At 51.2% G+C, this 14,278-nt stretch overlaps 1 protein-coding gene across 7 annotated transcripts in view; it reads right to left on the bottom strand.

Moving 5' to 3' along the window:
• The window catches only part of TRIO (trio Rho guanine nucleotide exchange factor), a 318,911-nt gene that overhangs the window by 60,002 nt on the left and 244,631 nt on the right, over nt 1–14,278 (bottom strand). For 6 of the 7 annotated variants that reach the window (XM_070411908.1, XM_070411909.1, XM_070411910.1 and 3 more), the window contains exon 34: nt 10,926–11,169. In XM_070411908.1, coding sequence (XP_070268009.1) covers nt 10,926–11,169 — 244 coding nt within the window. Of the gene's footprint in view, nt 1–6,951; nt 9,187–10,925; nt 11,170–14,278 lie in introns of those variants that run through there. The other variant, XM_070411914.1, reaches the window with a different exon arrangement.

Genomic DNA, 14,278 nt, shown 5'->3' with positions numbered 1-14,278 from the left:
ACGATGGGGCCTGAGCCACTGGGTTTCTCTTGAGGCTGCAGCTTGCTCCCTGAACCCAGGTCCCTCAGTGTGCATGGGGAACAGGGCTCAGTGGTTAAGAACTCGAGCCCAGAGTCTGACTGCTCTTTTAAAACCCATCTCCATCAACTACTAGGCTTGGTCGGGTTCATTTCTGTGACCCCCACTTCTCATAAAACGGGAGTGATAACGGTATACACCGCATGGGGGTACCCTGAGGATTAAAATGTAGAGAAAAGCATCCCTGTGCCTGGTTCCCTGCAAGCCCTCCACACACCCTGTCTGTCATTACTATTAAGTTTCTAAGGCTCAACAGTCCCCTAGTTATGGGCTGATTGTGTCCCCCCAAAATCTGTATGTTGAAGTCCTAAGGCCCAGCATGTCAGAATGTAGCTGTATAGGGTCTTTAAGAAGGTGATTAAGTTAAAATGAAGCTGTCAGGGTGGGTCCTAATCTAATAGGACCGGCTGTGTCCTTAAGAAACACCAGGGGCGTGCACATAGACAAAAGGCCACGTGAGGACACAGCAAGAAGGTGGCTGTCTGTAAGCCAAGGAGAGGGGCCTCAGAAGAAACCAACCCTACCAGCACCTTGATCTTGGACTTCCAGCCTCCAGATCTATGAGAAAACAAATTTCTGCTGCTGAAGCCATGCATGTATGGCAGCCCAAGCTGACGAACACACCCTTTCCCTTCTCTGGTAACAGTCTGTACCATAATCCAGGACTGAAACGGTCTAATTATTTTTGAGACAGCAGGAACCTAATCCATCTCTAAGAACAGACCTTTAATAGTCTCCCTTCTAGTAATTGCAAAGTTCTGCTGACTCTGGGGATGGGCGGGGGCGGGGAAGGATGGACTCGGACACCAAGGGCTGCACTGCAATTAAGAATAACGTGGACCTCAGAGCTGCCTCGCGAGGCGGTCGCGGCAGTGAGCCTGTTTACTGTCCTCTCCGAAGTTTGAAAGGCCCTTCCAATAATAAGCATGCTGGGTCCCTGTCCTGTGCTTGGCTAGAAAAGATCTGGGAAAATGATGACCCCCTGGAACAGCAGCCTGTGGAATGACCAAGCTGTCCAGAGTACTCCTCCTGCTGCTGGTCAGACCACACCAGGCGCCCCGACACTCAGGCGCTGCAGTCTCAGAGGGGCGGCTGCTCTGATCCACACGGAACACTGACAGGGGAGCCAGGACCCTTCTCCCACACAAAGCTGGCTGTGGGGTGAGAGTTCAAAGATCAGCCTTCTTACTTAACCCTCCAAAGCCCTTCCCCTCTCTCTTTTGGCCCCTCCAAAATCTTTCCATAGTGTCAGTAAAGAAGGAAGTTAGATTGGGGAGGGTTTGAGAAAGAGTATTTTTTAAAATTCAGTGTGAAATATTACCATAAGAAAACGAATCCTTCAGAAAGCACTCAGATTATATGGAGACGTACAGGCCCATTACAAAACCACAGGCAGCACTGCCTTGCGAATGTGTTTCTCACGGAGACGCTGTGGCGGGACCCACAAGCAGCTCTGCACAGATGGAAGACAAACACAGGGGCCCCACTAGGAGCTACTGATAGGTACACACTGAGCAAGTGACTGGTTCTCTGGAACCATCACACTCAGTGGCAAACTCCTTCTCAGCAGCCCTCTGATGGGATCTATAATGAAAGTGCAGACACTGGTGAAAATGATCTACATTCCCACCTCCTTGCACAGTCCTGCAGGACAATGTCCCTCAGAATCTCACCCCAGTCAACACAGAAACTCATGGTTTCATTTAGATCAGCGGTTCTCAACCTGTGGGTCACGACCCCTTTGGGGGTCGAACGACCCTTTCACAGGAGTCGCCTAAGACCATCGGAAAACACATATATAATTACATATTGTTTTTGTGATTAATCACTATGCTTTAATTATGTTCAATTTGTAACAATGAAAATACATCCTGCATATCAGATATTTACATTATGATTCATAACAGCAGCAAAATTACAGTTATGAAGTAGCAACGAAAATAATTTTATGGTTGGCGGTCACCACAACATGAGGAACTGTACTAAGGGGTCACGGCATTAGGAAGGTTGAGAACCACTGATTTAGATGAATAATTATAAAGAGTAACCTTACTCAAAGGGGGCAGTGTTTTTTTCTAAGTGGGTAAAATGAAATTAGAGAATTCAAGGGGTTTGGAATAGCTCAAACATCATTAAAATATATAAATAAAAATGTCATTATTTAGTAAGTTTACTGTGGTTTTTCCTGCTATAGTTAATTTATGATTCGGGTGATTCTTCTTCAAAAGTTTGTTTTCCATAAATGCATTTATCCTTCATCCCATCAACCCCACTGCTTGAATTCCATTTTATAGATACAGCTGAACACTGAACGCAAATGTGGTATCTCTGTCCAGTGACACACTGTGCGTTACCTATATGCAGTGAACAGCCTATGCTACGTACACACATGAAGGCCTGTCCATAAAAAGGAATGAAGCAGGTCTCTGTTCTGGTATGGAGACCTTTCTAAAAGGTGTGGCCAGGAGAAAAAAAGGCCAGGGCAAAATATACCGCCTTTTATGTAAGAAAACGAAGGGAGGAATGAGTACATTTGTACTGGCCTAACAAAGTACTGAGGTAGAAGTCAGAAATGAAAAAAAAAAAAAAGTTAACTACACATGGCAAATGGGATTGTGGAAAAATAAGTCCTCTCAGTTTATGCCTTTCATGGCTTTATTTCTGAACCATGTAAAACGTCTGTATAAAGTGTTGATATTTGGGTTTTCTTCACTGAAGTCATATGCAGAAGTTTTGAACTCTGTATGTTTTTCTGGGAATAGGACCCATGGCTTTCATCACATCTGATCGGGGTACGTGATTCAAAACCCTCAGGGCCCCCTGCTTTGGCCGTAGCCAGAATCTGGGCCGGCGTTTTCCCTTCTCGTGAGATTTTCTGCCTAGCTATCTGACTAGCTATCAGGGTCTACAGTCAAATGGGTCACAACACTAGCTCTTTATGGGAAAGTCTGCTCTGGGAACACAAAGTAATCACATCATGATCTTGTGCTTCTCTGAGAGGAGAAGGGACACAGAGGCAAAAGCTGAAAAAAAGGCACCTTCGTGTGTCCGGCTCACACATCTCAGGCGCTGTTTCACCAGGTGTTAGAGCCACAGTCGCTACATCACGACGCATGGCCACACGGACTTGGATGGAACACACAATGGCTTCCCTCCATGTACGGCACTGATTCATTTTCAAAATACTTAACGAAAACCAGTACCCTGTGCTTTTAAACATCTTACGAAACTCATCATCTCTTTGTAATTGTTCACAGCTTTGTTTAGTGTCTAATTCCACAGACGCTAAATTAGAGTGAATCCATTTAAAAAGAGAACCCCTAGTTTGTCTAGTAAGTTGCAAAGTCTGACAAACCCAAATGTTGGAAAGGAGGCAGTTAAAAAAGGAGAGTCCATGGGGAGGTCGGAAGGGGACACCCTGTCCCGTACCAGCACCAGCCCTGCTCGGCCATGAGCCACCCCGCGCAGGGCACGCTTCTGCTGTCCCTGCGGATGTCTTCCCCGAACGTAGATCTCTCTAAACACCTTGTTGTGGCCATTTCAAGCCAAGCGTGGGAAGGCAGTTTCCTCACTGTTTATGACTTTGCTATCTATATAATTTTGTGATCATCTAATATGGACACTGTCAATACCTGCTCATGCTTTTTTCCTGTTTTAATAAACACTTAAATGTAAAGCTGGAACAGGAAAATGCCTCCACCATGAAGCTTTCAGCAGAGTAATGGCCCCCTTGTGCGGCCCCGTAATTACACGCTGCACAGAGAGCGTTCTGTAATGACAGGTCTGGGCGGATCATGTAGCCCTGGATACAGGGTGCTCAGGGGGGACACGGTCTTTGTTCTGGGTGTGACTCCGTGTCTCTCTGTTGCTTCCCACAGAGATTTACATTAGCACCTGTTCAAGCACACTGAAAACTACTCTTTCCGAGCTACTTTAAAAAAAAGTCTCCAGGTCTTCCATTACATGCGAGCACACGCAGGTTTACCGAACTGTCTATGCTCAGGTGTGCCTGGGTGTGTTTTCTGATGAAGAGGAGGCTGTCTGGCATTAAGCAAATGTCCAAATACACTGGAACCACAATATAGTCAACAAAATCTTCTAACATCACTGAAGTCTTGTCAATGCCCTGCATTTTTTGAAAACTGCTTAGGTCACTTAAAAGTCACCAGTTATAAGAGGTAGGAGACTTGATTTACCTTTGGGGCAGAGTGGTTCATGGTCTGGGAAAGACGACATTTGCCCTGGACACACTTAAACTCAGTCATCCCAATGCACTTTAGGGAAATACAGGAGGCCCTGGACCAGGGAACTCCGCTTTCGGTCTCATAGGCTTTGGGAGAAGGTGGAGTGCCTCAGTCTCCCAAGCTGCTGCTTTTCGGGGGGGTGGGGACGTGAGGGTGGGAATGTGGGGGGTGGGGACAGAGCTGTGGAGGTGGGGATGTGGGGTGGAGATGAGGAGCACAGGATGAGGAGAGGAGAGGCTGGCCCCCTGGCACTGGGCTGCTGCTGTCCCGGGCACTGGGAAGGTGGCGTGGACAGGGGCAAGGAGTCTTAGCAACTGTGTGTACTCTGGAGGGAACAGTTTTGACGGACCCTCTGAGCTGGGGGCCAGCTGGACCCTGAGGACAGGAACAGGCTGGGAACCCAGTGGAAGGCCCAGGCCTGGGGCTCCTGGGAGAGGACACAGTGCCCTCTGCGTTCTTCCCTCCCGCCACCTGAGAACCTCTGGTACAGTCCTGTCACCTGGCCTCATCTGTATGCCGTGGAGACCGAGCCCAGCGAGCTGAGGGAGAGACCTGGCCAACCCCAGAGCCAGGGAACGGCAGTGCTGGGCGGCCACCAGCACACAGGGCCTCGGTGGTCAGACAGAGAGGCTGAGGAAAGGACGGGCGGAAACAGGGGCTCATAGGGAACCACGTCCTCACACTCTCATAGGGGTTGTGCCAGTGACTACCCTGAGAACAGACATGGAGCCTATGACCTTCATGCATGGGGTCTGGGCTCTTTCATTCATTTTACAACACCGTAAGCAACGGACCCAGGGTATTTATCTATATAAACTGTGTATCTTTCAAGTGCATCAGAACAGAACTTGGCAAAGTGAATTACAATGCACTGGACTCATCTGCCCCCAGCACCCGGCTGAGACAGTATGCCAGCTGAGGAGCTCCCGCCCCCCGCCCCCCCACCCCCCCCCCGGGTCCCCTTCATTCTCTTGGTTTCTCTCTCAGGGCTGGCTGCATGAGGCGCTCTGCCTCCTCATCGATCCTGTTGTTTAAACCTGAGGCAATGGTGGCACTGGAGGGGACGTTTGTATTTCATCGATTGCATTTACAAGCCTGCACTGTATCTGCACCCATCGCTCCTTTAGTGTCCCGGGAGCTCATCTCCCTGGGACTGTCCTCCTCAGGTTACACTGGTGTTAGCGGTGAAACAGTCATTATCTGCACCAAGATTTATTCTGTTCCCCTCACCACCATGGACCCATTGGACAAACGTATTGTGTTTCCTTTACGATTGTTCATTTATTTAGTGCAAATGGACGGAGAAGGCCCGGTAGGGTGAGGGACTAAGACAAAACCCTGTTATCTGAGCAAGGGGTGAGAGAGGGTGTGCACACACGTTGTTCATGTGCATGGGTGGACCTGTGCACACACGTGAGATCCAGGCCTTGTAAGACATGTCAGGAAACAAGAATTTTATTTCATAACAACAACTCACTGAAGGAACTTAAGCAGGAGCTCGTATAATTGGATTTGTGTTGTAGTCCCAGCAAGAGAGGGTGAGAAGTGAGACTGGGAAACCTGGTGGCGTCACACAGTCACACGGTGTGAGCCCGAAAGAAGGGCCACTGCAGACTAATGATGGGTCCCTGTCTGAGCCTTTAAAACGGTGAATGCGGTCTACAATCTGGTAGATTTATTTTGTATATTGTAAAAACAAATAAAAAATAGTGAAAGCAAAGGACTGCCTCTATGCATGTGCCCTGCAGTCACTGACACAGACAACCCCACTGTCACTGAGCATCTCCCCTTCCGATCACCAGCCACTCTGGGCACAGCTGCCCACCAGTGCCCCCTGCGCTGCTCTAGGTGAGCCTGTTGGGTTAGCATCTGAACCCTGAAGTGAAACTTTCAAACACTATCACACATGGTAGTTTTGGTTGTGAAGAAAGAGAAAAGCTGAACTACTCAGTCTCGGGTAGCATAAGAGAGGCGATGTTCTAAATTGGCTTCGTCGGAACTACAAACACTTCGGAAGTTCCTGTTTACCTTCTGTGACCAAGACTAAATAAATAGAGGAAAGTGACAAGTTAGACAAGCTGAGACACTAGAGAAGGAAAATCCCTCGGATTTAATAAGAGATTAAAGATAATGATGTGGTACCCATTCCCGGAGTTAGTCCATGCCTCGCACACAGGGGCTGCGGAGATCAGAGCGTCTCAGCCGGATGCGGGTCAGACTCCCCGGGACAGACACAAACTCTCCCGTCTCGGCCCCGACCCCAGAGGCTCTGATGTAACGGTAGGTGGTATAAACCACAAACACAAATAAGACTGGACGAGCACAAGGATTTGCTGAATCCTTATTCCATTTTAATGGGCTTGGTCTCTGTGTAGTTTGTGACTAAGATGCTGTGAGGGAGAGTGGCAGCAGGAGCAAGACAAGAGCGAAAAGCCCAGCTTGCCTGTCTACAGAGACCGTCCCTCCGGCAATCTTCCGAGACTGGCCTTTTCCACAAATGGAAAGCGTTTTTCCCTATAATGTTCACATTGGAGTCTAGTTTCAGACACGAAAATAACTTCTTAAAAATCAAATCGTACAATTACATTTCTTGTTCATTTCAAAGAAGTTATATTTGTATCCTCTCCCCACATCACCCAGGAACAGACAGCAGATAAGAGAAAAGTAGCGCTCGTAAATTCCACATATGTTTACTGTCCACAGATGTCCGAGTCTAGCCACGCTGCACAAACACACCAGAACCTGGGCACACTCCCTGTGAGTACAGGGCGCTTCTTGGCTGATTTGAGTATTTATATTCATAGTCACATTACAATTCTTAAACTATCTATTCACAAAGAAATAGACATTTGACCTTAACAGCCATGTTTTTTATATTTGAAATTTATGGAAATATGAGTTGTTTGGACCAGGGTGTTGTAAGAAAATACTAAGGCAATAAGGCTGAGAAAATCCTGGAACTGGAGATAGTGTATGTGCTCCTTCTTCCGGCCTGGAAGGTCAGAGCAGAAAGAACCAAACACATTTAAGAAATTATCTTTAGAGATTATCAGCGGGTGACTAGAAACAAATACATAATGACAGTTCCCTAACGTACAGGAGTATTATTTATTTATTTAGAGAATAGTTTATTGATTTTTAGAGAGGAAGGGAGAAGAGAGAAACATCAAAGTAAGAGCATAACATCGATCGGCTGCCTCCTGCACGCTCCCTACGGGGGATCGAGTCTGCAACCCGAGCGTGTGCCCTGACCAGGAATCCAACCAGCAACCTTTAGGTGCACAGGACGCTGCCCAACCAACTGAGCCACCCCAGCCAGGGCTGTACATGAATTTCGAAGTGTGTGAAAGGCAAGCCCACTTGCTGTTGGACACAGGAGACCTATAGGGTGATGAACGTCAAGTCCTGTGAGAGAAGGGGCACATTTAACTCCTTACAGCAGTATCCTCATGCCCAGCGTGGCTCCCCCAATGAAAAGGGGCTCAAAATGAGATGCTGGGTAAGCAGCCCCATGTGAGTGACAGGCACCAGCGGCCCAGCACACACATATCTAGGAAGTCATTCTGGCCTGCACCCCTTCCCACACGAGAGCAGGAAGAAAGGCTGTGGGCTGAGCAGAAGCAAATCCAGATCCCCTGTATCCCAGTGGCAATGGCCTCTGCTCCCAGAATCCCTGTGGCTTCCTTTGGACTTTATTCCTAGATCCTCGTCCCTTGCTGTCCGGACTATCTGACGAAGGCCTCATCTCCTGGACGGGCACCTGGTCACTGCCTTCCTGGACTGACCATGGGCGGCAGGACCTGGCAGGGCTTGTCAGAGAGCCCCACGGAAGCCTTCTCTCCCCAAGCCTAGTGCCTATGTCCCAGCACTGGAGAGGAAGGATGGAGAGTCGTGCTTCCTGGCATTATGGGGAAATAATGGGGGAAAGAAGGAGAGAACTGGTAAGGAATAATCTCCACCTACTGACTGGCTGTTCTTCCCAACAGGTTGTACTCCATGAAGGAACACCTTCCTGGGAAGACAGAGGTTTGTGGGTTCGTGAGGGTCAAGGAGGAACTTTCCAAGACGGGCACAGAATATCAGAGGAAAAGGGCTCCGGGAACTGGCACCTGAACTCAAAACAAGCAAAACACCCCACCTCCGTAAGGAGTTTGCAGGACAAAGCCAAGTGAGAGAAATACAGGTCTTTCCTCCCAGCTGGCCTGCAGCTGGGAGCCCCAGGAAGTGAAGAACGCACCCGGGAAGGCCCTGTGAGAACCATCTTCCAGAGCCCGTGCTCTCTGCAGCATGCGCAGTGCTCCAGGCTCCTCTGCAGAACTGATCGGCTTCGAAAGAAAAGCTGGGCTTTATTTTCAACTCAGGTCCCAGGGTTTGAATGTGTTATGCAACCTGGGAGACATCTGGCAGTGGGCTAGTGGGCAGCCCAGCTCAGATCTGTACTTGACCTCCTGTCCTTCTCTAGACTCATGGACAGCTTCGCCGGAAACGAAAGCAGACACCTTGGCGTTCGGTCAGACTCTGAACGTCCCGTCTTTTCCATTGGGTCCCTGAAGAAATAAAGACTGAATTCTTCTCGTTTCTTCCCGAGGTGACAGGAAGGTCCTCTGCAGGCCCGAGGGTCCGGAACAGGACTGGGCCTGTCACTCCAGAGGCAGCTGGTCAGCAGCTCCATGTCGCTCAAGGCCGTGACTGACCTCCACGGCCAGAGGATGGACCAGGGCGGGTCATGATGTGTGGAAAGAGGACACAGATGACACACGGAGGAAGCACCGGGAATGCTCCAAAATTAGCAGAGCGGGAACTGTAGGGCGAACTGCAATGATCTCCTCTTAGGAAGGGAAAACAAACTGCGTTGCCTCCAGATCTAGAAAAATCGGCCATTTGCCAATATTGCAGGAAAGTGAAGACGGTGGCATAATATGGGCCAAAGCAAACAAACTCTACCCATTCTGCACTATTTTAGAAGCTACAGACCGACGCTTCTTAAAAAGGGCTTGAAGTCTCAAATTAGCTTTTCACTAAGATGAAAGGTTAAACCAGCATGGTCCAACAGAAATACAGTGCAAGTTCCTAGAGTTTAAATTTTTCTAGTAGCCGTAACGTTAAATGAAAAAAGAAACAGGTGGAAATAATATGAATAACACATTGTGTTTAACCCGCTCTATGAAATACATTATCATTTCAACACGTAATGGATATAAAATAGTTACACATTCTTTTCTCAGACTGCGTTTGGAACCCGGTGTGTATTTTACACCTCGGATCACCTCAATCCAGAGCAGCTCTACCGCCACACTGCCCAGCACAATGGAAGGACCACCTGCAGGCTAATGATGGGTCCCTGTCTGACCCTTAAAACCAGCAAATGCAGTCAAGGGACTGCCTCCATGGGTGCCCTGCCGAAAGCAGGTGTTGCTACTGCCGGGGTCACCGACACAGACAAGCCCACCGTTACTGAGGACCTCCCCTTCCGATCACCACCAACTCTCCCGCCTGGACACGCAGGAGAAGCAGACCCCCCTCCCTGGAAGCCCGTTTTGGATCCATCGAGACCCCCATGGAAAAGCAGTCCTGCTAGCTGCCTGCTAGTTACTACAGGAGCCACCGCAGGTGCACCTGACACTAATACAAAGTAATACTGAACGTCGACTCTGATTGAAAAATAAATAAAGGAGCCACTGAATAATGTGAAATGCTCTTTTGTCCAAATGCTCTGTTATTTTGGTTTAAAGGTGCTCCTTTTGCCCTGCCAGGTGGCTCAGTGGTTGAGCGTTGGTCGACCTGTGAACCAAGAGGTCATGGTTCGATTTCCTAGGTTGCTGGCTTAAACCGCAGTGTGGGGCGTGCAGGAGGCAGCTGATCAATGATCTTTTCTCATCATTGATGTTTCTATCTCCCTCTCCCTCTCCCTACCTCTCTGAAATCAATAAAAATATATTAAAAAAAAAATGAAAGTGCCCCTTTCCAAAGCTGCGTCCTCGCTCGTCACTGTCGCAGTCACAGAGCCCTCACACCAAGCTCTGCCGCACTCGCCAGCCGCTCTCGGGGCCAGCTCCACGCCCGCTCTGTGCAGGGAGCTGTGTGTCTGTGTGTGTGTGGGGGGGGGGGCGGGGGGGGGGCGCGGGGGGGGGGCGGTTGGGGCTGTCCTGAGACACTTCGCAAAGCTATAAAGAAGGCACGGTTAACCTCTCAGGGCCTGCATGCTTGACTTTCTGGGATTTCACACGAACAAAATAAAGAGCCCAGAGCGTGAAAACCTGATAAGGAGACGCTGTTTCACATCACCTGCCTGAGAACAGTGCCTTCTCTGTGCTCCCCATTTATAGGTGACACTGGCCTCAAAGGAACGCCCCTCCTCCTTCCCTAAACTGGTATCTTATTCCACGGCCGTGGGAAAGGAGGCGATCATTCATTACTTCTGAATAAAAGGGGCAGTCGTCATTTCCACCGCAGCTCCTGATGGAGTGAAACGGCCCAGAGACCCAGCGAGGATGGCCTGAAGCACGACACAGGGAGTCCTACCTACTACTCGGCTGCACAGAAGTGGGGACAGAAGGCCGGTGTCACGCCCATGGGCACCGCCATCCGGGCCGCGGGTCCTACCTTTGTGGTTGAAGATGCCCTCCATCTCCATGCTGCTCCGTGAGTGCGCGATGCACAGCGAGCCGCAGGGCACCAGGCCTTCTGCCGCGGGGGACCGGTCGGTGGTCCGCACCAGGCACCAGTCGGGCTTGTCATGGGGCCGCTCCAGCACCTCCACAGTCTGGCCTCGGCGGATGGTCAGCTCGGTGCTGTTGCAGGCGGTGAAGTCGTGGATCACCACCGTCAGCTCGCAGCCGCCAGAGAGCTGGGGAGGAGAGGGGACCGGTCAGCGAGCCGCCAGGACACTGACTCCGCGCAGGCTGTGAACCTGCGGGAACTCGACTCCCCCCACCCCTGGGTCAGTAACAGCAGGAACCGCCCGAGGGGCAGCTCTCCTGCTTCACGGTCCCTAATCCTCCCTCAGACCCACATGACGGTCATTCACTGTGTCACATTCTCACGTATGATCATGGTTTTCTGAGTGTTTCCCTATAAGAATCTGACCTGATGTTTCATGCGCATCCAAACCTTGTGTCTGAGACATTATTATTCTCAGTAAGTGCTATATACTGCTTTTTTAGCTTTGGGCAAACTAATCAGCATTGTGTCTGAAGGCCACTGGGGGGATTATTGTGACATGTGGTGGTAAAATGGGAAGTTTGTTCCCATTTGGTGTCTGGGCGCTCCCCGTCCTGTCAGCCTACGGGCTCCCCTACATGTGGTGGCAGGGTGAGCGGAAGGGGATGGGGGGGGGGGTCAAGATCCCAAACTCAGGGCAGGGCAGCCTTTCTCTCTTCAAAACCCTCTGGACACTCCTAGTGGGCATTCCGGACCCTCTATCGCCAGCCCCAAACCCTTTGCAGGCCCTCTTCCCACCACAAGCCTCCATGTGCTCTAGGGGTGCTGGCTCACTTCCCACATGCCACGCATTTTCTTCTGAAATTCCTTCCCTTCTTCTCTCCTCTCACTGAGCTCACTCCCATTTTCTGTCTGACTCCCAGGCCCTGCGAAGCACAACACACTCCATCACGACACCACCACCAGGACCTCACGTGGGAAGCAGGTGCGTGGCCTTCCCATGACCCTTCACCTCCTGTGGCCTCTGCCCCATGTCTCCCTTAGACTGTCCGCTCCTTGGAGACAGCTCACATCCAGGCTCACAACGCCCCTCCCACCGTGACCAGTTCCCATCCTTGGACTGTCCCCTCTGGGCCTTAACCCGGCAGCCGGGAGGTCACGCCTGTCTGTTCACTATTCACCTGGGTGGGTTCCTGAACCCCACTCTATGCGATCACCGCTGTTTCCCCCTCCCTCCAAAACACGTGGTCTGGGGCATTATTCCCCACCCCGGCCCCAGCCTGCTTCTCTCCAGTGTTCCCTTTGAGTCGCGGTCTTGCCATCAGTCACCCGAGCTGAGGTCTCACGAGGTCTCACGAGGTCTCACGCTCTTTCCCTCTCCAGGTGCCATCAGGACTCCAGGACGGCTTTCCGCTGCCTCCTTCCTCTGCACGCCCACACCGCTCACTCGCTGGCCCCTGCAGTGCCTCCCAGGTGGGCCCCAGGCTCGCCTGCCCGGCCATCCCAGCACAGCCGCCAGGTCCCACTTTAACACGTGAGCCCCCACTCAAACATGCCTCCTTATGTACGAGCCTCGGCTCACATTCCGCAGCACGGGATCAGGTTCCCGCCCAGCCCGGCCCACCTGGCGCAGGTCAGCGGTGTCCCCTCACGCGCCTCCTAGCCCAGCGACCGTGTCCTCCTTGAGAGGGGCCCAGCGTTCACTGTGCCCCCACTACCCCTTCTGCTTGGAGCTTCCCATCAGTCTCTGAGACGTCACTTCTGTATCTACCATCCTTAGCATTTTTTAAATAAGCAAATTATGACTCGACTCTGAAACAAGTCATGTCTTGGGTTATATGTGTGTCACTCTTCTGTGAACTTTCCATGTTCTGCCCGTGGCTGGGAGACTGGCCTGTCTCTGCCACTGCTGAGCCCCCCTGGCCAACAACAGCAGGTACAGGGTTTGTGCAAGGAAGCAGTTGGTGCGTCTCCTAAAGCCTGCCTGCACAGCGCCCTGCCGCCAGCAAGCAGTCACACATGTGCTGACGTGGTGGGTGGGTGGAGACCAACCGAGGAACTTGTATGCATATATGCATAACCCATGGACACAGCCTACAGTGTGGTGAAGGCCTGGGGTGGGGGGCGGGGCAGGCTAGAAGGGGTCAAGGGGGAGGGGGGTGGGTGGGGGGCGGGGGTGAAGAAGGCACTGCATTTGGAAAACCAAAGCAAAGCACAGTTTTCCTCTGTGACTTTAGGAGCTAAGTCTGCTGTGTTTAACCTGAGACCTGCCCAGTCTTCCCAAGGACATCTGCAGAGAAGGCGAAGGACAGAAGAGGAGACGGCTGGGGGGTGGGAGTGGAGCAAGGAATAGGGGGCCTCCTGTGGGGGACATGCTTGTCCAGGAGGCCACCCGGCACAGTCCACTGGCAGAGCACTGGGAACCGACCCCCGGCTCAGGCTCACAGCCGGCAGAGTCCTTGGGCCCCGGCCACGCCGAAGACTATGCCTGCCAGCCCCTGTCCTGCCCCATGTTCTTCATCCCCTTCTGGTCGAACAGCCTGTCTTTCAAGAGCAAGTTTAGATATTTAGAATAAGAAACACATGGCCATTGGACAACCACAGAAACCAACGCAAAACAAACTCTTCCTAATAAAGCACAGATATGGACACAATGAATCGTCTTTGCTAGGCCACAAAGGGAGTTTTCCACAAATGTTTAATCGCCTTCTACATGTTGCAAATTGCTCTGTGGGAAAACCGCGCAGACCTTACACATTTCTCTGCGAACAACCAAGGACCTGATGGTAGAAGGGAAAGGCAGAGGCCCGGCCCTGAGAAGTGATTTCCTGTAAAAGCACACGTGCTGGAAGTGGTTAATCCCTGTAGCGAAAAGGAGGAATGTTCCCAGTTCCAGGGGAAGCGTGAGCCTTGAACTAGCCGGACGGATATGGGGTCCGCTTGCCGAGGCCCCACGGGACCTGCACGTCCCACGGACCCTGCCTGCCTGCGTGCCTGTCACCCCTGCCCAGAGCCCCTCGGACAGGCCTGTCATGCTGTCCTGTCACTGGTCCACCCCCAGCCCTGGGAAACGCCACCTGGAGACACAGCACCTCATCACCCGTCCCGGGCCCGTTTCACTTCACAGTCTTATTAATTTTTCAGCGTGCTCAAAGCCACATGGAGCAATCAGCGGGTGGGGGAAGGGTGGGAAGGGAGAAGGGGGCTGCCCAAGGAAAATTAAGCTAAACCTTATTTCTGGCACTGGTTTTTTTAGCCCCTCACAGAGTAATCAAAAACTATTGGAAACATCTGTG

The sequence above is a fragment of the Myotis yumanensis genome, unplaced genomic scaffold, assembly GCF_028538775.1.
Source record: "Myotis yumanensis isolate MYYU_CA2020_CCGP unplaced genomic scaffold, mMyoYum1.0.hap1 SCAF_4, whole genome shotgun sequence".
Lineage (NCBI taxonomy): Eukaryota > Metazoa > Chordata > Mammalia > Chiroptera > Vespertilionidae > Myotis > Myotis yumanensis.
Note: the sequence above shows the minus strand (reverse complement) of the source record. Positions and strands in the feature narration are given on the sequence as shown.